The sequence below is a fragment of the Gymnodraco acuticeps genome, unplaced genomic scaffold (assembly GCF_902827175.1).
Source record: "Gymnodraco acuticeps unplaced genomic scaffold, fGymAcu1.1, whole genome shotgun sequence".
NCBI lineage: Eukaryota > Metazoa > Chordata > Actinopteri > Perciformes > Bathydraconidae > Gymnodraco > Gymnodraco acuticeps.
Genome location: NW_022989810.1, coordinates 4,647,577 through 4,674,603, shown reverse-complemented (window position 1 = coordinate 4,674,603; position 27,027 = coordinate 4,647,577). Strand labels below are relative to the sequence as shown.

At 39.4% G+C, this 27,027-nt stretch overlaps 1 protein-coding gene across 4 annotated transcripts in view; it reads right to left on the bottom strand.

The window, feature by feature from the left end:
- The window catches only part of LOC117554912 (plectin-like), a 157,439-nt gene extending 130,612 nt beyond the window's left edge, over positions 1–26,827 (bottom strand). For 2 of the 4 annotated variants that reach the window (XM_034229590.1, XM_034229608.1), the window contains exon 1: positions 5,933–6,136. In XM_034229590.1, coding sequence (XP_034085481.1) covers positions 5,933–6,026 — 94 coding nt within the window. In that variant the 5' untranslated portion in view covers positions 6,027–6,136. Of the gene's footprint in view, positions 1–5,932; positions 6,149–22,594; positions 22,788–26,435 lie in introns of those variants that run through there. The other 2 variants (XM_034229554.1, XM_034229615.1) reach the window with 2 other exon arrangements.
- Between the last annotated feature and the right edge of the window lie 200 nt (positions 26,828–27,027).

The window sequence follows — 27,027 nt, the reverse complement described above, 5'->3', positions numbered from 1 at the left end:
CAACCCACTGTCTTTCTGGCTCCACGGCTAAAAGGACAGATCTAAGCAATTTGTGACTCTTCAGAGACACACCCTGTACAAGTTTAATGTGCCGTTTCATTTCAGTTGGTGTAACTAACGGAAATACAGTATCCAAAAGTTCCATTACAGAGATGTTCCTGTTTAGTTTGCATGGTGGGTATAGTGTACCATTTGGCTCCACTGAAATGAGGTGAAATGACCTAAACTGTCATGCAACTGTATAAAGACAAACTGAAGCCAAATCCACAGTTTGTACCAACGGCCTACTTTCCACGAGTGTCTCACCTGGCGCTGAGGTCCGTGTTTAGCTGACCTCAATATGAATTCAGCTCTTTGTGTTTGTAGTAGTAGTGGCCAGTGTCAGCTCCAGAAAATGAACCGCTTACTGCCTTCGGAAAAGGAAAATAAACTGAACCAGATAAATAGATTTGACTGGCAGTTATAAGTGAAGCGCAGGTCTGACGGTCAGCATATACTGTATATGTCATTGGTTTTCAAGTTGTTGGTCAAAATAGAGTATTGGACTAAATCCAAATGTTGACCCTATGATGGAGCTAGATGATAAGTCAGGAGATCTTCAACATTAAAGTCCGTTCAAAATAAGGCAATCCATCCAATAGTTCTTGAGATCTTTCCATCTGAAGCACAGATTTCAACAGTTTGTACTTAGGCTGTATCATTTTAGCTACATTGGCTAAAACGTTGATATGTTGGTCAGACTATCAAATAACTTGACAGCTAATGGAGATGTAAATCTGTCATAGTAGTAGCCAGAGATAACTCTCCTTAATCTTCAGGTGTAAGGCATGGACCCAACACTAACGGCCCGTCTACACTACAGGCATCAAAAAATCTTGAAGCTGGGCGTGTCTGAAGCTTGGCGATTGTTTGCGAGCAAAGCGACCAACAACCAATCACATGAATCTTCCGCCCCCGACATACAAAGCAATAGCCATGTTAAAACGAAGTAAACTGGATATAAAATCCCCAAACAGGCGAAAACCTACCAGTTTCACCCACTGTCTCTGCCACCTCCCTCCATGCCTGGTTCCTCCGGTTTGTATCCCGGTAAATAGTTCTGGTCGTAAAGAACCGGGTGATTTGCTACCGTAATTTCTCGTTTGGAATATGAGGAAATTAACTGCGGTCTGGCTCTCCCAGCTTGCACGCGGTTTGATTGGCTAGCGCTTGTACTGGCGGGATTTGCATAAACGGGATTTGATTGGCTGATGCCAGCTTCGAAAGCATCGGGAGCATCAAAAGTTGAACATTGCTCAACTTTTGATGCTCACGATGCTTGCAAAGCCATGCTCCGCTCCCCACAATGCAGTTCGGCGAAGATTCAAAATCTTCTACGTCACCCCATTCAAGTGAATGGGCGAAGCGTTGAAAGCATTTTTCGATGCCTGTAGTGTAGACGGGCCGTAATAGATTCATTTGACTCTGTTCCATTCCTCCCTTAATTAATGGCCTGCATTTAAATCTCAGGTGCCATCTAATGAAAGGGCTTTTAAGTGTGAGAGAGGATGTGCAATTTGTGTTTGACATCACACTGAAAGAGATGTCTCTTTTTGTGAGTAATACGCCAAAACATCCTGGCCTCACACAACAACACGAGTGCTTTCATCTATAGTTGTTGCAGGTTAAGTGCTTGTCTCAAGTGTGCTCAGCTCTCTCCAACCTTTTGTATTGACACATTTCAATGGGAAGGCAGCAAACATAGTGGAAGAAAACATGGGAAAAGATGGCCAGAGGAATGATCCACAATTCTGCCACCATTAAAGACACAATTTTTAAATTCATATCGTTTTTTCTCAGCAGCGAAACAGGAAATTAAAAGAGTTTACTGGCTTCAGCGCCAAGATCTGACTATTCACAAGTGGGTTTTCAAATATATATTACTTAAGAATGCACACACACACATACTCAATTTCCTCTCGGCTTTTTATAGCGTCCGTTCATTCATTATAATAAGTGAGACGAGTCAGTTCCCAAGCCACTTCTTATACAATGACACAGATTGTAGATACAATCTTCAAGAGTCATTCATAAAGATAACTTGGCTGAATTAGGCTAGATCATATGGTGATGATACAAGCCTTTTAAATAACCAATACAGTTATCATTACTTATGTGGCTAAAATAAATATGTGATCAGACACTGCAGTTTCTTTTAAGCACATCAAAGCTAGACTTAGTCATTATTTGTTTCCAAACAAGAAGACATTTAAATAACCCTTAGCAGACAATCAAGCTTGCCAAAAATGGCTGTTTAATTGGCCGGCTAAACATGGCCACATCTATATTTAGGGGCTATTTTAAGCCCTTCTCGGGGCATACTGTAGGACAGAGCCTTGCAGGAAAGGCTGAGGGAAAATATGGATTCCAGCCATGCACCCTCAGCAGTCCACCCGACATGACCGGGGCAATCCCCCCCGCATAGGCCACCCGGCAACATCACCATCAGCTGCTAGCACAAGTTGCATTAGAGGACAGTTGGAAGGTAGAACATTAGCACAAACATTAGAACAAAGACTGAATATAATTTCATTTCCCATTTGGAAGTAAAATGTTCGCTATCAAATCCAATTTGATATTTACTAACAAGTTTTTGCAACTAAAAAGTCTCATCATTTTAATAAATAACCAACAATTGTCTTACCATTTTGAAATTACCACTATTTAAACTATTATAACCAATTTGACCTTTAGACAAGGTGTAACAACTGCTCAGTGCACAAAGCTAGCTAAACCATGCTAGCACATTCATTTAAGCTGAGGTCGCACAGCATGACTTTATACAAATAAATGTAAAGAGATGTAAGCAGCACACTGTGCCAAGAGGAATGTTGGACAAGTACTATCATGCTCTTAGCTATGGTTCATCAATGTCATTTAAAATAAATCATATATGAACATTTTGTGTGCCAATAAAGTAAAAGTCACTTGCCTAACAAGTGACAACAGGCTATCGGCGCCCTGAGGCGAAAATTCGCATGCTGTATCTAGAAGGCATCAGTGATTACATAAGCAAATTATTTCTTTGCATGGCAGCATGTTAATTATAAGACAGCTTTCTAACGTCCAGTAAAGGTTTTACATAATATCAGTTTGTAGTTGAAGCATGTTAAGTTGCTGTAGCTATCTGAAGTTTTTGGTAAGAAACAAGGGAGTGTGCCAATAACCTATGTTCTGGTTTGTTTGTCAGCAGAATTACAAAAAACTACAGACACAATGTTTATTAAACATCTTTGTAGGGTGTAGCATGGGCAAAGTGGAGCAGATTCAAACCATTGGACAGATACAAATATTATTTTTAACCACATTGAGAAAGAGCACATTTGGCCTTGGTGGAGGTCGGTGCTCTCTATATGCCTTCACTGCTACAAAATGGATTGCTCCCAGCTTAAAGCTGCACATTTGTTTTATTTCTGAGCTACAATGTAGGACACAAAATACTTCAACAAAACTGATGGTTGTAAAATGATTGACTGATCGGCCTCCGTCCTCTTTCTTTCCTCCAACAAAGAGGTTAAGTTAAGTGTAGCATGGGCCAAGGAAGAACCCATTACATTTTGGATTGAATCCGAGTCACAGGGCCAATACACCCATTATTTTTCACGTATGGAAATGGCTATGGCCGAGGTCTGCCCTCTTTCAAGACTAAACTAGGGCAGTATGTGGATAATATCTGCAAGGACAGGTATTAAGGACATTGTTGTTGTATTAGACCAGGATAAAGATGTGCCTTGAGATTATGTTTACGTACCAAATACTTTCCATAATGAAGCATCAGTAGGGTATATCCACACACATACATGGGACGTATTATGATTTATAATAAGTCCATCAGAGTCCCAGGAGAAATAAAAAGGTTCACAGCTTTACAAATCTTCCTAGTGTTAGATATTCCACATACATGTAGCTGATTTAGAGGGATTCAGTATTAAAAGCCAAACAAAAACATACATGAGTAATATATTTCTAAGAATGAGAATGTTGCAAATGTAAGCTTTTGATTGGCTGTGTTATCAGTGTGCCTTAATAAGGAGAGCGGGAACTCAGTGGAGAACAGACGCTGTAGAAAGAAGAAACACAGAAGAACGTCTGGAACATAAACACCTGCCACAGAGCCAGCTCCTGCTTCCCGTTACATTCTGGTACAGAAACAGCACTGCAAACACAGAGATCCGACACGCACACACTCACAAACAGAACCATGCACACCCCTGGGAAAGCATACTGATGTTATATGGATAGCATAATTGGTCAAACTAGTCCAATTCAATAGCATATTTCCCATTAACACAGTTGCTAAATGCCAACTCAAGAATACATGTTGGAATTCAGACTATCATTCTTTCAACAGCACGATTGCCAACAATCCTAAAACCGTAAGCCCTATTTGCTCTTGGTAACAGCAGTTTCCTCCTGTTTTCTGTCACTAGCCTCTCTACCCTTTGTCCCAGGAGTTTCCTATCAAATCCAACCCAATGACACACAATGCAGAGGCCAACAGAGGCTTCCCATTTGGCAATGGAGCGGTTTGTTTACAGTAATTAAACCGAAAGCCGATGTACTATCGATGTTCTGTAGCAGCATTAATGTAAAGAAAGGTATGAGATGTCCACATAGCACTGACAGAGCAACATGAGCCAATAAGCAAGAAAATAAGCAACAGTGATTCAGCACGAGGCCAGTCGCCAGATTCACACGAGAGAGGGGGGGGAAACGAAAACTGGGGCAATATTTATAGAGGAGCTCTCCCTCTTCTTGATGATCTGTTCAAATGGAACAGATGAAACATTCAGAAGGAAAAGGGAAAAGATATGAATACCTGAGATATGAACAGGGATGAAATGAAAGCGCCTAGAGGAGGCCACTGGTAAGAGATGTGTTGGGACAAATGTGATTTGCCTTAAACCTGTAGGAAGTACCCGATCATCTACCATTGCCATCGTTCTCTTTCACTTCTAAAGATTTCCAAAAAAAGTAAAGTATGTAAGGTAATCCAGCGAAAGCATTCCGTGCTGCGCACTTAATAATGGGATAAAGGGATAATATGAGATGAACATTTGGGAAGAAATACTGAGCTCATTAATGAGGCGAAGCCTGCGAGCTAGTTCAGGCAGTCAACTCGAGCACTTATGCTGCATTCATACATAACGCCCCCTTGCCACTCTACAACCAACCAAACAGAGTCTCCTTAATATGCCGCTCTATTTAACCTGCCAGATCTCTCTCCATGCATTGCTTGCTGCTGCTATTGCTGCAGCTACTCTACGTCGCTGCTGCTCGCTGCCCCACCACCACCCCAGCTTCCACCTGTAGGCTCGGGGGTTAGTTATTTGATCATCACTCATCGTGCTATGTATATCTATAGAGTGATGATGCCCGAGCCTAGTCGCCAAACTCAACTATATGCTGCTTCTAATAAACATGTTAAAGGAACACGTGAGTTGTCTGACTGAAATGAATGTCCCTGTTGCTCTGCAGCACCTGTTAACGTAATGTTGTGATTGGATACAGGGTAACAATCAGGCAGAGCGCTAAGACTTAAACTCTTAGTCTCGCCGAGGTCATAGGTCAGTTTGTTGCTACGGTCACATATCAAAGTGAGGCACTCCTGTAAATCCGACGGACTCTCGAAACACACATTGAGGGGCGCAGCGTGGAAGAGTGACATCGAACATGTGCTCGATCAATAAAACACTCGGCAGTCAAGAGATGCAGTGCGCACGGCTCTAACACACAGCAGCCGGCAAGATCAAGGTATGCAAACAGTCACGTGTTTGCACCTGTGCAGAGTCAATAACAGCATAAAAAAAAGACACATGAATGAAACTCTACCCCTTAAAGACTTGCAAAGACACCTCTTCCATCACCATGTCATCACAGAGCTGTTCCTCACCTTTATACTTCTCTCTGACGTTCTCATACGCCTGGATGAAGTCCTGCTCCTCGGCGTTCGGAGGCAGGAAGGCAGGTTCGTAGTACATTGCCATGCTTGGGCTCTTCTTCTCCTCCTCCTCTTCCTCCTCACAGCTTCTTCTTCCTCTTCCTTCTAGGTCAGCTCTTTGATTCGGTGCAGTTTTTGGATGTGTGTGAGGCAGCCTGCGCTGTCCTCTGTCTGCTCTCGCTCAGCTGTGAGTGAACCAACTTCATTCAACAGACCAACGTCCCCGTCCCCCTCTCCTCCCCTCCATAGCCTTGCTCAGAAATACTAATATAAATGTCAGGCCCCTCCTCTTAAAGACACACAGACAGGAACAGCAGACAGCACCACACTCACAGCCCTCGCTGCTTGCCAAGCACAAACACAGCAGCACGGAGAGCAAAGAGGCCGCATCAATGCTCTCTGGAAACACTACAACTGAATTAGACTGTGATGGATGGGACGCGGATTGTAGTAGACTTCTAAAGCACAGATACCCTTCTTTTACTGTCAGACGAACATTACAGATTATATTCTCCTGTGTGTAACTCTGGTAAATAACCAATATGGAAATGTCTTGCACATCTATTTAAATATACATTTGTATATAAAAGTATTTAATCAAGTTCAATGACTGCATTTAAGCATCACTAATGGAAATAGCCATTACAAGCATTGCAGACGCTCAAGATCAATTATTTGCTGATCAGTTTGCCAACTTTCGGGAAGGTATGAATATTGAGAGGCATATAAATAAAACTTCTCCAATCCTGTATCGCCACAATATCTTGTGACTAAAATGTTGCCAGAACAGTAGTCATTTCCATTAGATTTTGCACTAATAAAACTGTGTAATATGCCATATGTGGTGCATCTGATACCTAAAGTACATGTTAAAGTTACTCTTTCCCAGAATGGGTTGGCTTTTGATCTCTTAACTTGTGTACTGTTGGCGGGCATTTATTATACATAAGGAAACTTGTTTGTCAAGCCATCATTACTTGTTTGGGAACTTCTGTATTTGTAATCTTTCATAGAAGCTAGACTCTGATGAGATCTTGCGGAGATGCAACTGGAATTAAAAATATACTGGTGAGAGGTTAGCTTCGATGCTGAGATAGTAGTTAGGAACTGGAGTGTATTTACTCATTAAAGAAGGGTAAAGAACAGCAGGCTTTTTTGTTTAAAAATGTTTTTTGGCTCTTCTCCCGACTAGCTTAGGCTAGAGTTTGATTGACAGGTGCTTCATCTGATCACCGAACAAGTACTTTTTGAAAGTGCATGCCCACTACTTCTCAGATGGTGCTATGCTGCCCATAAACGGATTATGACCATTCATTCCTCAGTTCCTGTACAGCTCTACAAATGCATATTGAAATGTTGCTTATGATTCGGTGGACATTTAAGATGAGCTATCATGTCAAAATGTAGATCTAGAGACAATTAAAGATCTAAACTTTAATTTAACGAGTTTCCAGCAATTTACTTTATGTCTAACAAGCGAAAATATCAATTTACGTAAAAGCCAACATGACATTGTGGCAATTAGTTGATTTTGCACTCTAGCTGTGTGTAGTGTCTATGAGAAACCTGAGTATTAGCTATCCTTAGGGTTGTACTAAGGACAGAGGACAGAGGTTGTGGTATGCTGTAATGAGTGTAAATGCCCTTTAGGCAACACCACATTGTTTCTGTCAAACCAATATCACTGTCAGAGACCAAGCAGTAAGATAACAGGACACAGGAGTGGTTTAAATAAACTAGGGTTTTTATTTACCCAAAAATCCACAAAACATCATATAATAACAAGGCCTATAAAAGAGGTCAACAGAAAATACCTCAAAGAAACATAACGGGTGTTAACTCAACAAAACTGACCTGCTACAATGAAAAACCAAGGAACCTATATAGTGGCTTGGCCAAACCAAGTTGAACCCAAGGGATGATTAATAGTCACATCATACACAAAGGACACTGACAAAACCCAAATCCCCCCTTTGACATGGAAGCAGGTGGTTTGTCCCAATCTGTCCCAATTGGCTCCTTGCAGTATTTATGAATCCTCAGCGCTCGGCCACACCCTTTGCTGAACCAGGAAGTAACCTCCCCCAATGGACATGGTAACATTTAGAGCAAATGTGTGGTGTTAATTGGCAAGTTTTATTGTAGCTGCACTGGAGCAAAACTACTGAAGATGAAGATGCAGTGTAGTTGGTCACCTCTTTGCACTGGCTTTTAACACTGGCTTTTAATACTAGTTGAACATTACATTTTTATATTTGTATGTGTTTTTTATTTATTTATTTATTTGTTATATGTTTCTAGTTATTGTGCTTTTTATTATGTTTTTAATTCTCCCATTGTGTTATTTAATATTGTAGTTACTGCCTGTACAGCACTTTGGTCAACTGAAGGTTGTTTTAAATGTGCTATATAAATAAATAAAGATTGAGATTGACTGTGTGGCTGTGGCCATCACAATCACCATGGTTGCTTCAGAACCTTCATAAGTGCAATTAAATTACGTTAAAATACAGTCATTCCTTAGCAAATCCAACACACTACGGCTTTATGGGTTATTGTTCTATAATGCCTTCTGTTGAGCACATTTGAAAACAAAGCAGCCAGTTGCTTATCTCATAACAAGATGTCCACCCTGTTCCGCAGGGACACACTCCAGCTGGTTTAACTGCTGTGTTTAAGGCCATCCACAGAGAAAGTTTATGCCTGCAGCGCGATTAATAAATTCAAAGTGCTGATATGCCCTTGACATCCAGTGAGAACATTAACTGTTGGGGTAACCACTGAATATTCAACACATGCCCTGACCACCCAAGCTGATGACAGTCCAGACAACATCAATTATGGGTAAATAAACCAAATTCCTATCCGCTACACAGCGAGCCTTCATCGGTCATTTTAATTACATTTAGCTGCTTGACTGTTACATGACTAACATGCAGGGTGCTTTAATTAATTTAAAATCTAATTTGTGACAATACAAATAATGAATAACAGTGATGTATGAGACAGGATTGTGTCAACAATCATACACTGTTATGGAAGATGGCTTAGCTACACCATGTTGGAATCTAAAAACAGCCGCCTCATAAAAATGATGAGAAAAGTAAAGACTTTTTCACCCTGCACAATTTCCATGCTAGTTTGCATAGGAGTCTGCTGTAGAACAAAAGTGGAGATCTGATGTAGGAAAAGGAAAATCAGACAGTTCTCTGGCCAAGGCCGAAACTGACATCAGCCAGGACTCTTTCCTGAGAGGAAACGCGATAAGTCCACTCGTCCAAACTCTGCGCTGCTGCTGCAGAAGTGAGAGTGTGTGTGTCTATATCTCTACAATCACTACAACAGGAAATGTAACAAGCAGAGACACAGTTAGGAACGCAATCCAGCATGTTTTCTTAATAGAAAAGAACAGACACAATTTCAGGTTGAAATATTATTTGTTCAATATTTTCCTCGCGTTACTATATTGCGATGGAATTACAATAATATGGCAGTTATTTAGTACTGAAGATGAAAAGGGCCATACGTAAAAAATATACAATTGAGTTATGGCCACATTCAGTGTGAATTCTAACTTCATTGTGAGATGTATGCCTGTGAGCCTCTCCGCTCACACAGGGTTCAAAGAGGGACGGAAAGAGCAGTTTTTGGGTTGAACACAGGCGTTTATTAGCACCGAAACCAAGTAAACAACACGGGTTGCAAAACATTGCCCGTGTGGGAACCTTCACAGGTCCTTTGGCGCCCTTCCAGGATCCCGCCTACTGCAAGACAGACCAGAACCATGTTACCACATGCTTTTATTCAGTCACTGATCACCTGATTCCGATCAGCTGTCTGGCCTCCGGCCGAGCCACTCCCTTCACTCCAGCAGCCACAATGCCTCACATGTAATGCTAATGCTAAATAAGCTACCTTGCCCATATAAATGTTATTGTTTTTGTATAATTATTATATAAAGAAACAGCAGTCAGTGTCCAAACAAAGCTAATATTTGAAAATGGATACTAAGAAGTATTTAAGAGCATATTATAATATAAATGATAAATGATGTAGACACAGTGCATGTCCACAATGAACAACTGGGACTTCCCAGCATATTAAAAAGAGTGGGTGGAAAATAGGCACCATTAAAAAAATCAAGCTAAATGTGTATTCATCTATTGAAATAGAGAGAGGCACCACATGAAAGTGACATCACTGCCTTCTGATGGATAAAACTACACATAACTATAAAGAGAAGCCAGTAGTACCATTCTGTCATATACTGTAACCAGAACATGATGACGTGTAATGTCTACATTGAGTACATACTGAGATGTGTCATCATTACGTATTCAAATGAGGACATACTCACACTTCCTGGTGTCCAAATGACATCAGTCCTTAACTGCTGCCTAATAAAAACGAAAGGTTTAGCACCTCACTCTCTATTAACACACACACTGACACTAAATCTCCTTGACACACATAGTGGTGACACTTAGGATATACTTATATTTCCTGCCGAGAACTTCCTAGATAATTCTAGCTTGGTGTCCACTCTGAAATAGAGTTTCCAAATGTGGCTACGGACATCTGTTTATTTAGTTAAGCCTCCACTTTAAAGGGCTGGTGATCTTGTGATGTGAAGTAGAGTATGTGTTAGCGTGTGTGTGTTCGTGTGTGTGAAGCCTCAGGTTTGTTCACCAGATCTCTTTCAACAATACTCAACAGGTGCACGCAGGGGCTCGAGACTTGCTAGAATTCTTTAGCTTGCTCGCGCAAACTTTCCACATTAAAAGATCTGATGTGTGAGTGCATGTCCGACTGTGTGAACCCTGTAACATGTAGGCATGTGCCCTTTTGTCTCATGTGTACTACAGTAGTATTTCGTGTCATATGCTGCGTGTGAATGGTCCCATGGGATAAATGAAACATGACAAAGCTAATGGGCTAACATTGTATTAACCTTGACATAAGGATCATGCAGATAATTGGGATAATTTTACTTTACAGGGGCTGTATGTTTCTTTTCTTGTACCTGTTATACTGTAAACTACATCGGTGTTAACCCTTTGTGGATTTGATAAGTCACAAGTGTTTCGGGAGAGGCATACAACTGCTAACCGGTGGCAATGTCTAGGGTTGTTCAGTCGGTTGTAATTGGTCGAAAGAAAGCGATGTTGGCGACATTGTGATCTCGCTACCTACCTATTATAATAAGGTCAGCAAAGACTTACATCAACTGAGAATATGGCATATTTTAAAAGATGAACCAGGATAAAACGTCAGTTGCAAACATCATATACAATTCATGGTTTATTATTGGCTGTAGAGTTTGGCCTAGATCGTGTGGGTAGACACGACCACTAGACCATGTTTTCTGGTATAATTTGATTAGCTAAACTAAATTATAATTTGGCAAAAGTACCACTACTACTACTTCAGCTAATAGCTAACATTAGCGACAACAATATTATCTCCACCTACTTCCTCCAAGAATGACTCCTTCTGTCATTATCGTTGTATTTGTGGGGAACACGGTTAAGTCAACCTGAAACAACCACTTTGAGTTTATACTGTTTGCTAGTCAGTGTAACTGATTGGGAGACCATACGGTATAAACTCAGTATAAACTCACAGCTTCTGTTTGCCCCAATCTGCTTGGTTTTAAGCTTGCTAGAATCTTGCTCATAACAGGCCAACTGATAGTGCAGGTAAAACAGAAAAGTGTGGAAATAGAGATGAAAAGAGGTCAGGAGCTAAGAGGAAAGGAGGCAAGACCCACCTCAAAATAGGGTTACAATTCAGCACAAAATTCCCTACGCATATAACATATGTTCTAACTACAGTGTTGTACATGCCTTTTAGGGAGATAACAAATGAATTACTATTTATATGTAAATAGGAATCTACTATTGATCTGATCAATACTGTATACCACCTTTTTAATAAACAGGACTATTACACAACATTCAGACCATTTATTGCAATAACCAGTGGTTCAGGAGCTACAGTACGCAGCTGGACAGTAAACAGTACGTCTCTCTGTTTATTTCCAGATGTGTTTCTTCTGTTTGATATTCCAGTGGGGCTGACTCACAAAACAAGCAAGACACATCATTAACAGTATTAATATTTTTTTCACAACGTTCTGAGAATAAGAATGAGATACAAAGTCTTCACAAATCACAGCACATTTATACTCGAGTGTCATGGGGATTACTGAAGCACAGCTCACCACTGTTAGAAAAAGCTGTGGGGGAAACACAACAACCTTGTGCAACACACACTAGCATTGAGATGGAATGGAAATTGTTTTGTCAGAGGAGTTAGGTCCGAAAGTCAAGGGAATGTATTTGTATGTAATGTAAATGTAATGTAACTCTATGTAATTATTTACTACCTTGTATTTTCTAGTAACTCTGTCCTTGCTATTAACTAGATGTATTTTAACATAAACTGGATCCAAGCCATTGTGAAAAGCAGACGTTAATCAATGATTAAGAGCATTATAAAGGAGAGTATTATAAAATGTAATTCATAATAAAATGTTTATTATACATGTTATTTGACTATAAATTGTATAATATTATTTTATTATTTTTTCAATTAAGGTATTATTACATATTTGTATTTTATTTCCCATACAGCCGTGCACTTTAGTCCCTCCAGAAATGCCCCAACTGACTCTTAGCTATTTTAATTCATTATTTGTAATATATACATTTCATATATTGGGACAGCTGTGGCGCAGTGGAGGTGAAGATCAGGGGAGTAGGGGGAACAAAGGTTCAATCCCATCTTGACCCCTAATTTAGTCAGCATGTCGTTGTCTCCTTGGGGAAGACGCTTCACCCAAAATTGCTCCTGTGGGTATTGTCCACAGTATTCAATATATTATGTCTAATATATGTAATATAATGTAATGTAAAGCGCTTTGAGCACTTGGAAAAGCGCAAAAATAAACACCATAAATTATAATTATTATCATTATATATAATTTATTCTTCTTTTTTTTTTACATTTGTGTTATTATTATTTCCTTTGAGTTTTCTAAAGAAAATCCCCTGTTAAAAAGTATTTTAAATAAAAATGAATGCATGATATTTTTTGACAGTCAATTATGAAACCATTTTAAATACTTGGGAATTGTGCCTTTTGCCAAGCAGTCTATTAAAAGGGTGGTATTTCTGCATGAAGTCCAGAACCACTATGGTGATTTGTATTGTTGTTAAAAAGGGTTGGAGCAATGAAAAGACGTAATCAAACACATAAGGATCATAACCAGTCTGGAGGCCTGAAGCACTTCACTGTCAGTTAGTCAATGCTGAGGCTGACAGGATACTGCTCTAACATAATGCATAATGTTGCAATGTTGCTGTAATACCAGTCAAATAACACAAGGAAACGCATAGAAACAGGCCTGGCTCCCCCTTCTGGATATCAACACAAGATGCCAATGGACAGTCGTGACAAGTGATTGTATGCTTTTCCTTTCTTTTGTCTGGCTCATTCCGTTACGGCTCATTTACTGAATTTCAAACTGATGGTGAGGTTTAACATTCCTTCCCTGATGCAGCATGTAATGGGGAAAGGCATAAAGGTCAAATCTGTAAAAATTGAGGGAAAAAGCAATTCTGTCTGCTGGTCTTTCAATGAGCATAACACTTTTTTGTCCATTGAAATAGGGCAAAGCACAAGGAATACCCTATGCTATTTGAGACGGCTGTGGGAAATTAGACAGATTTTCCAGAAGCTGTGATGACTCTTCAGGATGAACACTTGGAGGGATCCGGCAGCTTTAAGAGAAAGTGCCATCTAGTGGGAAAGCAGTTTATTGCCGTCTGAAGCTGGACTTATAGCAGTGTCTGTCCACTTAACAGTATAGAGATTCATCTATGGTAAGGTGACAAAATAATCATCAATTGTGGTTCAACTGCATAGATTTCCGAATAGATGGGGGCCAAAAACATTGTTTTTTTCGTGCACCTAATTTCTTTTAGAAGTGGAAAGAAAACGTCCAAAATATACATGGTGTTTATTTGCTGATGTATATTTTCTACTACTACAATATCCAAAAGTAAGCTTAAGACTGCACCTAATTTGCATTTTGAAGCAAAACATACAGGTTTTTATATAAGTCATAAACAGGGGAAGTTCAATGGTGGCATCATTAGTAAAAAATAATGATCCTACAAAACCTTTGGACTGTTTTTTCTCATTCTGCCCAAAATCATTACTTCAGTAGCAAACTTTCCAGATGAATTCCTATCTAGATTCTGAATGTTTTTACAATAGAGTTGGTTCATCTATCACTTATCTATTCCAAAATCCAGGTACACTTTTTTTTGGGCTGTGGGCAGAATTTCCCGATTTAAGAAGTGATACAATATTAAACATGTGAAATGCTGTGGTGTTTTGTGAAATGCTGTATCGTTTTGTGAGATGCTGTAGCGTTTTATGAAATGCTGTAGCGTTTTATGAGATGCTGTAGTGTTTTTTGAAATGTCGTTGTGTTTTATGAAATGTTGAAGTGTTTTGTGAAATGTTGTTTTGACTTGCACTTCAGGGCCACCGTATATTCCATTTAATGTGTTGTACAAAAGAAAGAATATCTTAATGTAGGTAAATCCCTGAGGAAGATTCATGGTGATATTTATTTGTACATTTTTTACCCCATATCCAAATATACCTGATGAATATGATTCAAAATACAATAAAAATGCTCGAATAAGATCATCAGACCAAAACTTCAAAGAATAATATGATAAAATGCCAAACTATTCAGCTCAAATGCTTCCGTTAAATGTGTTTGATAGCTCTAATATAAAATTGTTACGAGGTCAAGAGTCTTAGTAATAATCTATGAAGTAACTGCACAACCACTGGAAGAAGATTAATACCTTCAAAGCGTCATCTTCTCTCTGCTCCTGACACAGCATGTACTGAAAACATGAGGAACAGTGAGTGGGTGAATAACATAATTTCCCCTACAGCCTGTAATGTACGAGCTACATCATGCTGCTGAGATACTTTAGGCTGTGTGCATCTCCACTGATCATTTCCACAGTAAATCTCTACCGCCTAGATCAGAATGTGTGTGTGAGAGAGAGTCTCTGTGTGGTGGTTCTCAGTGTCTGATCATAGCCTCCTCATGATGAATAATTGAGGAGTATTTTTGCAGCGATGCTGGGAGTTTAAGTACAGCTTAGATTCTCAAGGCCATCCCACAATGACAGCTAGGGAAATCAATGTTTATGAAATAAAATAAGTGTAAACCAACTATTAAATTAAAACCACTATTAACCAAAAAGGTATAGCTTTAGATTTAACATATCCTTTACAACAGCCTTTGAAAATGTTACAACTAATGCTGACTACACTGATTACAATACTGTCAACTGCAAAAAAATGCTATACCTGCAGTAGCTGTACTAGATGCTAACAGTTTCACAATCACTATACTGCATATTACATGATGGCAGCTTTTATGTTTTGGGCTATCTAAAATTACTTTAACAATATATATATATATTGCATTTCACGAGTCAAACTAGTTGTATTGTTCTCCATACAAATAATAAAAGGTTAACACAAAATGGATTGACATGCTGCCTGGTCATCATAAATTCCCATATCAATCAATCAATGTTTATTTATATAGCCCAATATCACAAATGTTACATTTGTCTCAGTGGACTTTACAGTTTGTACAAAATATCAGTATGACAATACGACACCCTCTGTCCTTAGACCCTCACATCGTACAAGGAAAAACTTCCGAAGAAAACCCACAGTTTAAAGGGAAAAATGGGAGAAACCTCAGGGAGAGCAACAGAGGAGGGATCCCTCTCCCAGGACGGACAGACGTGCAATAGATGCCGTGTGTAAATTGAAAAGATAATAAATTTGCAACATAGGTAGTCCAAATGTTTGGAAATGCATGTGTGTATAATAGGAAGATGAATCCACGAGGATATCCATCCAGGACCTATGATCCAGGACCACAGCCACGACTCAAGATCCAGGACAGAGGAGCGCAGGATCATCCATGACTCCGGATCCCGGCGTATACAGACACCAAAAAGAAAGACATTTGGGGAAGCTGGGTTAATCGGAACATGAGAGTACACAGGTATAGACAGAGAGAAGGAAGAAGTAAGATGTCCCCCGACAAACTAAGCCTATATCAGCAAAACTAGGGGCTGAATCTAATCAGCCCTAACTATAAGCTTTATCAAAAAGGAAGGTCTTAAGCGCACTCTTAAAAACGGATAGGGTGTCTGCCGCCCGAACACAAACTGGAAGCTGATTCCACAAATGTGGAGCTTGATAAGAAAAGGCTCTGGCTCCCATTGTACTTTTAGAGACTCTAGGAACAACCAACAACCCTGCATTCTTGGAACGCAATGCCCTAGTAGGACAGTAGAGTATAATGAGTTCTTTAAGGTAAGATGGCGCCTGCCCATTAAGGGCTTTGTAGGCGAGAAGAAGAATTTTAAATTCTATCCTGTGTTCTATAGGGAGCCAGTGTAAGGCAGCCAGAACAGGAGTAATGTGGTCCCTTTTCCTAACTCTGGTTAGTCCACGAGCTGCAGCATTTTGAATCAGCTGAAGCGACTTGACTGACTTCTTGGTACACCCTGATAATAAAGAGTTACAATAATCCAGCCTTGAAGTAACAAATGCATGGACTAGTTTCTCTGCATCGTTTTGAGGCAAGATATGCCTGATTTTTGCAATGTTACGTAGATGGAAGTAGGCGGTCCTTGAAATTGATTTTATGTGGGCGTTAAAGGATAAATCCTGATCAAATATAACACCAAGATTCCTTACAGTCTCACTGGAGGCCAAATTAATGCCATCCATGGTTAATATATCCTTAGATAATTTGTTTCGTAGATTCTTCGGGCCAAGTACAATAACTTCAGTTTTGGTCGTGTTTAACATCAAAAAGTTTAAGGTCATCCACGTTTTTAAGTCCTTAAGGCAGTCTTGAATTTTATTTAGATGATTAATTTCATCAGGCTTGATTGATAAATATAGTTGAGTATCATCCGCATAACAATGAAAATGTACAGAATGATTCCTTATAATATTGCCTAACGGAAGCATATATAATGTGAACAAAATAGGTCCGAGCACTGAGCCCTGTGGCACTCCATGGCTAACTTTGGTTTGCGTGGAAGATTCATCATTGACACGTACAAACTGAGAGCGCTCAGATAGATAGGACCTAAACCAGTCTAAAGCAGTTCCCTGTATGCCAACTAAGTGCTCTAGTCTTTGCAATAGGATATCATGGTCGATAGTATCAAATGCAGCACTGAGATCGAGCAAAACAAGAATAGAGACACGTCCCTTGTCAGAGGCTATTAGAATGTCATTTGTGACTTTAACCAGAGCTGTCTCTGTGCTATGATGTGTTCTAAAGCCAGACTGAAAATCTTCAAATAAATCATTGTTTTTTAAGTAATCACACAGCTGTTTTGCGACCGCTTTCTCAAGAATTTTTGAGAGGAACGGAAGATTGGAAATAGGTCTATAATTGGCTAAAACCTCTGGATCGAGGTTGTGCTTTTTAAGAAGCTGTTTTATCACTGCTACTTTGAATGATTGTGGAACATAGCCTGATAATAAAGACATATTCATAATATTTAATAAATAAGTGCTAATTAATGGAAAAACTTCCTTCAACAGCTTAGTTGGAATTGGGTCTAACATACATGTTGATGGTTTAGAAGAGAGAATCATTGAATTTAATTGTTCAAGGTTTATGGCTGAAAAGCATTCTAGTTTACTATCTAGTGTAATATTAGAACTTACGTTTCCGGGAGCTGTTGATAACACTATACTGGTCAAAGGCAAGAGGTCATTAATTTTGTTTCTAAGAGTAACAATTTTATCATTAAAAAAGCACATAAAATCATTACTACTGAGTGCTATGGGAATAGAAGGCTCAATCGAGCTGTGGCTCTCTGTCAGCCTGGCTACAGTGCTGAAAAGAAATCTTGCATTATTCTTATTCTCATCTATTAATGAAGAGTAGTAGGCTGCTCTCGCTTTACGCAGTGCTTTCTTATATTCATTGAGAGTAATATGCCAAATTAAACGAGATTCTTCAAGTTTAGTGGAACGCCATATCCTTTCAAGTTGTCTCGACTTTTGCTTTATTTTGCGGGTTTGGGCATTATGCCATGGAGCTAATCTATGTTGTTTTATTTTCTTCTTTTTCAAAGGAGCAACAGAGTCTAATTTTATTCGCAGCGCATCTGTAGCACTATCAACAACATGATCAATTTGGGGTGGTGTACATTTTGTATAAGTTTCCTCCCTTACATGCAGACATGCTATCGAGTTAAGTATTGGTGGAATCTCTTCCTTAAATTTGGCTATAGCACTAACAGATAGGTTTCTGCTGCAGGAGCTTTTGACTAATGCTTTGTAGTCTCGTAACAGTACTTCAAAAGTTACTAAGAAATGGTCGGATAAAGCAGGATTATGCGGTTCGACTAATAGTTGCTCAATTTCAATACCATAAGTCAGAACAAGGTCGAGAGTGTGATTATAGCAGTGGGTTGGTTTATTTACACTCTGACAAAAACCAACAGAATCTAATATAGAGTTAAATGCAACAGTAAGGCTATTTTTATCATCGTCAACATGAATATTAAAGTCACCTACGATAATTACTTTATCTGTTTTAAGAACCAAAGTTGATAAAAACTCAGAGAATTCTGATAAGAATTCTGAATAAGGACCTGGTGCACGGTACACTGTAACAAATAAGATTGGCTGCAAAGTTTTCCAGGTCGGATGCGTAAGACTAAAAACAAGACTTTCAAAGGAGGTATAATTTAATTTTGGTTTAGTATTGATAAGTAAACTTGAGTCAAAGATGGCTGCAACTCCACCTCCTCGGCCCGTGCAATATGAGTATTGATATGGCTGGGTGGAGTGGCCTCATTTATGCTGACATATTCTTCATGTCTCAACCAAGTTTCAGTGAGACAGCATATATCAATATTATAATCTGATATTAAATCATTTACCAATATTGCTTTAGATGCTAGAGATCTTATGTTTAAGAGACCACATTTAATATTCCTGTTTTGTTGCACTGTAGTAGTTGTTACATTTACTTTTATTAGGTTATTATGTATGACACCTCTATTAGGTTTTACCTTAACTTGTCCTTGGGCAGACACACACACCGCTAATATTGGGTATTTTATTGGGTTCGGGATTCCTATGGATGACTGCCTAGGAGAGAGCGCAGAGAAGCGTGTAAGACTGCGACTCCTGGTCTCAACTCCAGTTTGTCATGGATTAAGTCCACAAAGCCCTGAAATGTTTGCCGAAATGAGATTTGCACCTTCCAAAGTAGGATGAATGCCGTCTCTCTTAATCAGACCAGGTTTTCCCCAGAAGGCTGTCCAATTATTTACATATCCTTGGAGATGTAGAAGTAACATTTTGCACAACACAACATATGAAGATCCATATGTGGGATCCGAATAGACTATTTAAAACATACAATATGCTAACTAGGGCAAAAATATAATCAAGTTCTCATAGTGTATATGTTTATTTTCAACATCTGATAGTTTGAATCAATGTCGAGAACATCCATTGACTTCCATTGTGTTTTGGTGGCACCAAAAGCCAGAGTGAAGATTTGTAACAATAATTGTACGGTAACCCCAATTCAAACAGTTAATAAACAATAGTTTTTAAAATATGTGGAGTGCATCAGTGGAGTATTAAGTGTTTCATGAAACAGACTTTTATGGTTAAATGTGATGGGCTTATCAAGCCTTCACGTCAACTGAAATAGAGTCTCCAAATTCTTATTTACCACTTCCTAATTTCCCTGCAACAGATTAAGATCTAATGGTATGTCATCAATTGTTGGACCAGGTCTCAACAAACTCTCAATCTCTGTAAAACCCTGTATCTAGTCTTTATGCTAAGCTAACCATCTGCAGGCTTTAGCTTTATATAGTACGGGCGAAATGAGAGTGGTATGTTCTTATCTAACTTCAGGCAATAGAGAGTTTTTCCCAAAGTGTCAAGCCTTAACCCTAATATCTGGAGCCATTATTAGGAGTTGTTTCATACTCCATAGAGCCAAGACCTCTATCAATGCCCTACAAAATGACCTATGTTGCAATGTTGGAAGTGAAGAATAATTTGTGTTTTTCCCCGAATCCCTTGAAACTATAATGGGTAATTTAGTGGTCCATGCTACACACTTCCACCAAGTTCCATGAAAAACAGTATTTCAATAATCCCATTGACAAACAAACGGGAACAAAAATGTAACCTCCTTGGTATGGTAACTATCTGTGAAATAGGTCACTATTGATGTAATGTGCACCTTGACTTTGCAAGATGGCAGCTAGAACAAAGAAACACAGCCTTCTGATACTGGTCTAGCACATGCTCATCTATATACAGTCAGGAACACTCAGTCAGCAGTCCACAACAAAAGCTCAGCCTCGCCCACGGGTGCTGACACAGCCTGACTTGGCCTTCTGATGGATAGAGGAAGAGCAGTACAGGATGTGGATGCAGGCCTATTGTACTGTAGGTGCTGAAGGTATCCAAACTTCCTGTAAGCCCAGAGCATTCCAAAACAAACTCCATCAAAGACTTATTGTCCTTAAATTGGCACATTGAACATTTGCACGTTACAAATAAAGGGGGAGTACTGTACAGTACATCTAATTTCTGCACTACAATACCAAAACATCATAGAAATACACATATGTTTTAAGGCATTTTTTACTGTTTGTCTCAGTAACTGATGAACTCTTGATTATGTCACCCTTTCTACACTGACTGTTTAGTCAGTAATGGCTACACCATTTGGAAATCATATAAAATCTAACAAATACTATTTCAATTTCTTCTTGCATATCTGCCAATACTTATAGTATTATATCTGTGACAATCCAGTTTGTTTGAGGATACAAGTGTACCTATACTGTGTTAGAGGCAATGCATTGCAATGTGATGAGGTATTGTTCATTACACAGACAGTTATAATCATTGACGCCATCCTAACAGTAATATCACTCAGGGGTGAGTTCAGAAATCAAATGGCTACTGAAGTATTGTATTACTGAAACGTCATGTTATAGAGGGTTGTAGATAATTAGATATAATGAAGAATGATTATAACTTGGCATTTATATTGCCTTTGATCGAGTGCTGCAGTCAGTTTTGCATGAAGTATTCACTGTCGATGAACTGTGTAAGTGTATCTAACACTTGGCCTCAAGCTCGCAGTGCATCACAGAAATGACACTGCTTACCCACAGAGTAAATACATAATGTGTTTCGAGCATCCCTACAGATGAATTGGACAGGATCCCAGCTTATTGTTTGAGGAGAAAGGAACCACACCTCACACTTGGAAAACCAACACCTCTTGCCACTGCCCTTGCTTTAATCTATTAAGTGTATATCCTGTTCAGCTGGCAAATCCATTAGCATTCTGCAGGGGAAACACATTCCTTACATTTCTTTATAGTTTCCTTTTTTCCTTACAGTATGACTCCTTAGTGACATCCCATTTAAAGTTGAACTGGATAGGTCAAGGCAGTTTAAAATGTATAGTTGGGCAACAATGGAAAAGGGCATCCTCTAACCCTACCACCGTCAGACAAACATTGCAAAGAAGTTCATGACTTGTCATTGTCCCTTTTGACCAATTTTGCAATACTTAAGTCCAGAAAATGCAGGTACAGTACATCCTGTAAAGTGACATGTTTCCCTTTTTTTTCTTCAAAAAACAATTGCTCATATTTCCCGACTAGCTTAAAACCATGGTCACATAGTCTGATTCACAGGATGTAGACTGTGCATATAAAACTGACATCGGCCCCATATTTCAGATGGAATTCCTCTCAACTTTCACAATCTGCGTATTTCCTTTTTGCAAGAGCACCGTCCCAGCATCCTGGGCTAGGCCGCTAAAGAAGATTATGATTTGTTATGGAAATACAAACAACCCAGAGCATTTGTTTGATGGAGTTCGGGGTTCAAGTGAAATGTGGAGATACTGTAGGTCTGGCCATGCAAAAGTATGGTTTCACCAACCTCTTCTAGGTTCAAGTCACAAGTCTGTTGGACAGGTGACCGAACACAGCAGAGTGCTATAGATCACGCCATTGACCAATAGCAAGTGAGAGTGCCAATCTTTGAAGGCGAATGGAGAGAAGGGGGGGCTTTGTTCATACATTACCCTGTTTGCAACTTGTGTTGAGCTTGGCATTCACAATCAGAAATCCTTTATTCATCCTGCAGCGGGGAAATGTGCATTTGACTGTACTTAGCTTTGCCCTCATCATTTCTGGTTTAGGGTTACGGTAATAACCAAGAACTTGACAGTCAAAAGTCCAAGATAGTAACCGCTTAAGACCAACACAGTTAAAAACCGTAGTCCACAAACCGATCGATGGCGTCACACCGTCACAGTGACTAATACCACTTGTTATAGGCCTATATAGTTTATCCCTACGAATAGTCCCAATGTCACCAAGCCCCAAGTCTCACTGAGTACGGGTAAACAGTGTATCGCAAATGTAAGATTAACACAGCAGTTGTTATAGTAAATCCTACCTGCAATGCGAATGACAGCCCTCTCTGCTGGATCCAGGACTTCCCCTGTGGATGACTTGGAGCGTTTGACCCTCTGGTGCTTAGACAAGTTCCAGGGCAGGGTGTCCCCAGGGCTGGGGACGCTGCTCCTTTCTCCATGACTTTCCTCTCCCGGGGTTTGATCCCTGCATCTGTCTTTACGGGTTGCCATCACCTAAGTTTGGAGAAATTAAAAGACAAGATTTTGAAAAAAGATGGAGAAGGTCTTCTTTTGGTTATCATATAATATACAGCTGTTTTACTCATCAAAAGCTGTCAAAGGCCTCACAAGCTTGGTAAACACTATACAAGTTGAAATGATCTTGCCAACTATCAGGGTGATCATTAACTGACTCTTTGATCTAATTGATGTACTGAGGTGTAAAAGACAGACATGCAGGTTTTTCTAAAGCAGTCATTGACTCAGGCTTTCTGCTGTATGACCTAATTCTTCTAATATTTAACTGCCATTGAAATGTAAGACAAGATAAAACTCAAAATGATTCGCGTTACGGTGCCATAAAATGCAAAAGGCAAGGGCGAGACACACCATGTACTGTGAATTATCATCCGTGGTGTGCAGATGTCGGCTGGTGACACTCAATGGATATGATAACAACACTGAATGGACCTTCACCTCCACCCGCCTATGCAAAATAAATAAATTGCACATCAATGGCTTATTTACGTGGACTTTGGTCATAAGAAGAGAGATGAGAAAAGTAAAACATTCCCAGAAAGGATTACTGCAGAACTGGAGAATTATTCTTTTGTATTCCAAATATTCACCCAAAAAACATGGCATGTACATTACCCACAATGCAACTCAACCAAACACAATTAATCCACAGATTCGGGTGTTATGCTAGTTGCTGGTAATATCACTTCCAGCTGCTTGCCTAAGCTAAGCTAGCTGCTTTCCATCTCAAGATTTGCTTATTTGGAATTAAATGTGGTGTGTTTTGTGAAAACACAATTACTATTATGAAAGACAATGAATGAACACACAAAACAACACAAAAGATAATGAATATAGAATAAGCTCTGGACCAAACAAAGGCTTATAACTTTACATCACTGACAATCACTAAATATGGTGTGGTTTTGGCTTGTGCTCAAACCCTGAACTTTGCTTTCCGGGTTAAACATTCACCTGAAGGCTATAAATAGTGACTATAATAGTGTCACTGTTAAATATCACAATTCATGACACATGACATCGTACTCATCGTATTCCACAAATATCTTGCAAAGCACATTGCATGTAGTGCTTAGCCTTATATCAAGGCAAGTGTATATGGCAAAGAAACATTAAAGGTGTAAACATATAGCATGGTGATGCCAGGCCTATCACAGCTCAGGATAATATACACACCCTTGTTTTGTGAAAGTACAACCTACACTGATAAAGCTAGTCAAAACAGAAGAGTTACATGAGTCATTACCAGCACTCATTAACATTGTCTGTATATCTGCCAAATAAAGTGTAGGAGTGTTTCCTGAAAGGCTCTCTTAAGGTGGCACCGCCTATGACTTACTAACACTTTCTCTCAGCATGCATGATGAGACAATACAGAGAATAATATTATTATGTTCATTCACTGGAAAATGTAAGACAATTGCGCTGTTTTGCTTCCATACAATGTCTCCTTTCAGTCTAGGCATTTATTTTACTAAACTTTATTTTTTTACTTCTGTAGATTTCTCTTAAATGTGCCAAACTTTAGCATTAGATAAAACTTCACTGCATTTTTAAACATATTTTTTCAGAAAACGTTTTATACAAAAAATAATGACCTTAATGTTAGTAATCAACTGGGAAAATGTTATGGTGATATCTATAAATTAAGAGTATCGTATTCCCTTTAGTGTACCCCCACTCACACTACAACAGCAATGACTTGGAAAAGGCATGAGTGGAATTGAATAATTTGAGTATTTCTTAAGCCAATGATTTGTCAGTGAAACCAACTGCGAGATATACTGTAAGCCTAAAACAGTGGGTGATAGTACTACTGTACTAACTTAATGTTGACACAGCTATTGTACTGTACTTGTAAATCATTGGCAGTCCAGCTAGCATTGGGTCATGAAACATGAGGTCATCAAAAAACAGTACAGTAACTAGGTTCTTCTCAGGGACATACTGTATGGGCAGTTCATGGCTGGATACAGAACTAGCATAGCAGGCACAGTTAGCTGCAGCATCACTGCTTGAACCTTTTGTGTCAACAGGACCCTCGCCAAATGTTAGTATCAGCTTAGATAGTTTGAAACTTGGCCTAAGGTGTTACCTAAAAAAGTATCCACAACCCTTCCTAATAGAAAAACCATAAGAGAACGGCTTGAGTGCTTGGAGTAATTGGAAACCCTGTTATGGAGACAAAAAACAACGAGAAAAAGAGGATTAATAAATATAAAGTCTATGTGTCTTGCAGATATGTAGGCTTTTGCAGGTCTTTGCCCAGGGGGCAATTTTCTCATAGCCAAAAGGGGCCACAGTAATGACCAGAGGTGGGAGTAAGTCCTACATGTACAAGTCATGAGCAAGTCTCAAGTCTTGACCTACAAGTATCAAGCAAGTCCCAAGTCACTGTGGTGAGAGTCAAGCAAGTCAAGTCAAGTCATACGAAATTCTGATGAATAAGCCCAGTTTCCGCATTTAAATCAGTTAAAATACAGTGGTTATGAAAATGGATTCAACCAGTTAATCATTTGAAATCTAATTTAGACCGATGACAATCATATTAGATTAATATTAACCCTAGAACTGCAGACAATATAGCTAGGACTCAATCAAAAAGTCTGTTCAAAAAGGCAGAATTCCAGGTAAGAAAATCATATGGCATTTGCCATTACACATATTTAATTTAAATTTCTGTTAACACTAGAACCGCCAACAGCGTCAGCACCTACTGTATAGATATCATTTTCAAATCATTTAATTTGTTCCTCTTCATAATTTCCTTATAAACTAAGTAGGACGATTTAAAACTCACTTAATCATAACAGATCAAAAAGTGCAGATTCATTTTACAATAAATCAAGGAATGATGCACTTCTACAAACAAAAACAACATAATTAAAACATTTAAACAAACTACTAAAAGTAGATGAACTACATTATTCAAAAGCTTACAGTGACTTCTGATAATAACACAGGGGAAATAAACGAGGCATCTCTCTCTCTCAAGTCTCAAGTCATGAATACCAAGTCAAAGTCAAGTCAAGTCTTTTATCAATGTTAGTCAAGCAAGTCTCAAGTCATGTGACTCGAGTCCCCACCTCTGATAATGACACAGAAATAAATGACTGTTAGCTGCAGGATAACAGGGAAAGCAAGTCTACTAATTGGCTCATACTTGTTGTAATGTCAGATTCTGAGATGTCATGATTATAGTAGGTCTGTGGGCTCTCAACTATAACTAGCAATCTAGGTGATAAGAGCTGTCCAATGTGTTTAATGGCATGTCGTTGACAGTATAAAACTGTATATTGCTATGGTGCAATTAAATTATGCATGCATGACTTTGCTGGGCACCTTCAGGACTCCATACCCCTGCACTACTAGTCTGCACCTGCGACAAACTGCTCCCAAGCGCACAGTGCAAAGATAAGAATAATGAGATGACTCAGTAAGGCGTTTGTAAGTCGCTTTGGATAAAAAGCGTCAGCTAAATGCAATGTAATGTAATGTGAGGCAAGTTAACACTAGAACTATAGTCCTGTCTCTTTAACCTAGCAGTTTTCTTGAACTGCTCACCAAAAAACCACACACACACACACACACACACACCGAATAGCAGTTAGGAAATGGTCTTACCTTACTGCTGTGCTGGATCAGTGCGTAAAAAGCGTGTCAAACAGCCATCAGTGACGGAGCGTTAGGATGTGTCCTGCTAGTTATCGCCAGCCAAAACAAATAAAAGTGGCCGCATTGCATGTGTGTGCCAGTAATGTTGAGGTAGCCACTCCTTTCACAGGAGGCAGGGCAGCGACCCGCCGTGCAGAATCCGCAGTCATCTGTGGTGTTTCCCTAGCTCTGTGTACCCCTGCTCACCTGACATCCCTACCCTTGGAATTGTAATGTCGCATTCATGCATTTGTTAACTGACAACTCTCGAACTACAACACGCTGCTTGTAATGTTCATATTTGCAGAGACACGTCCTTGGCGAGAAGATTAATCCAACGAGGTCCCGCTGTGAAGCTACTGTTCCCGATCGACAGCAATTAACGGCGGTTCGCCTCCAACAGGGTCTGCTGCTGCTGCTGCGGGAAAAGCTGCATGACTCACTGTTCGATTAGTTTGCCTGGATGTCCCGGCTAGTTTACCTGATGGGTCTGCATTACAGCTCTCATAGGGTGTAAGAAGATGTAGGTTCTGGGGTGAAATGGACGAATTGCATTACTTTT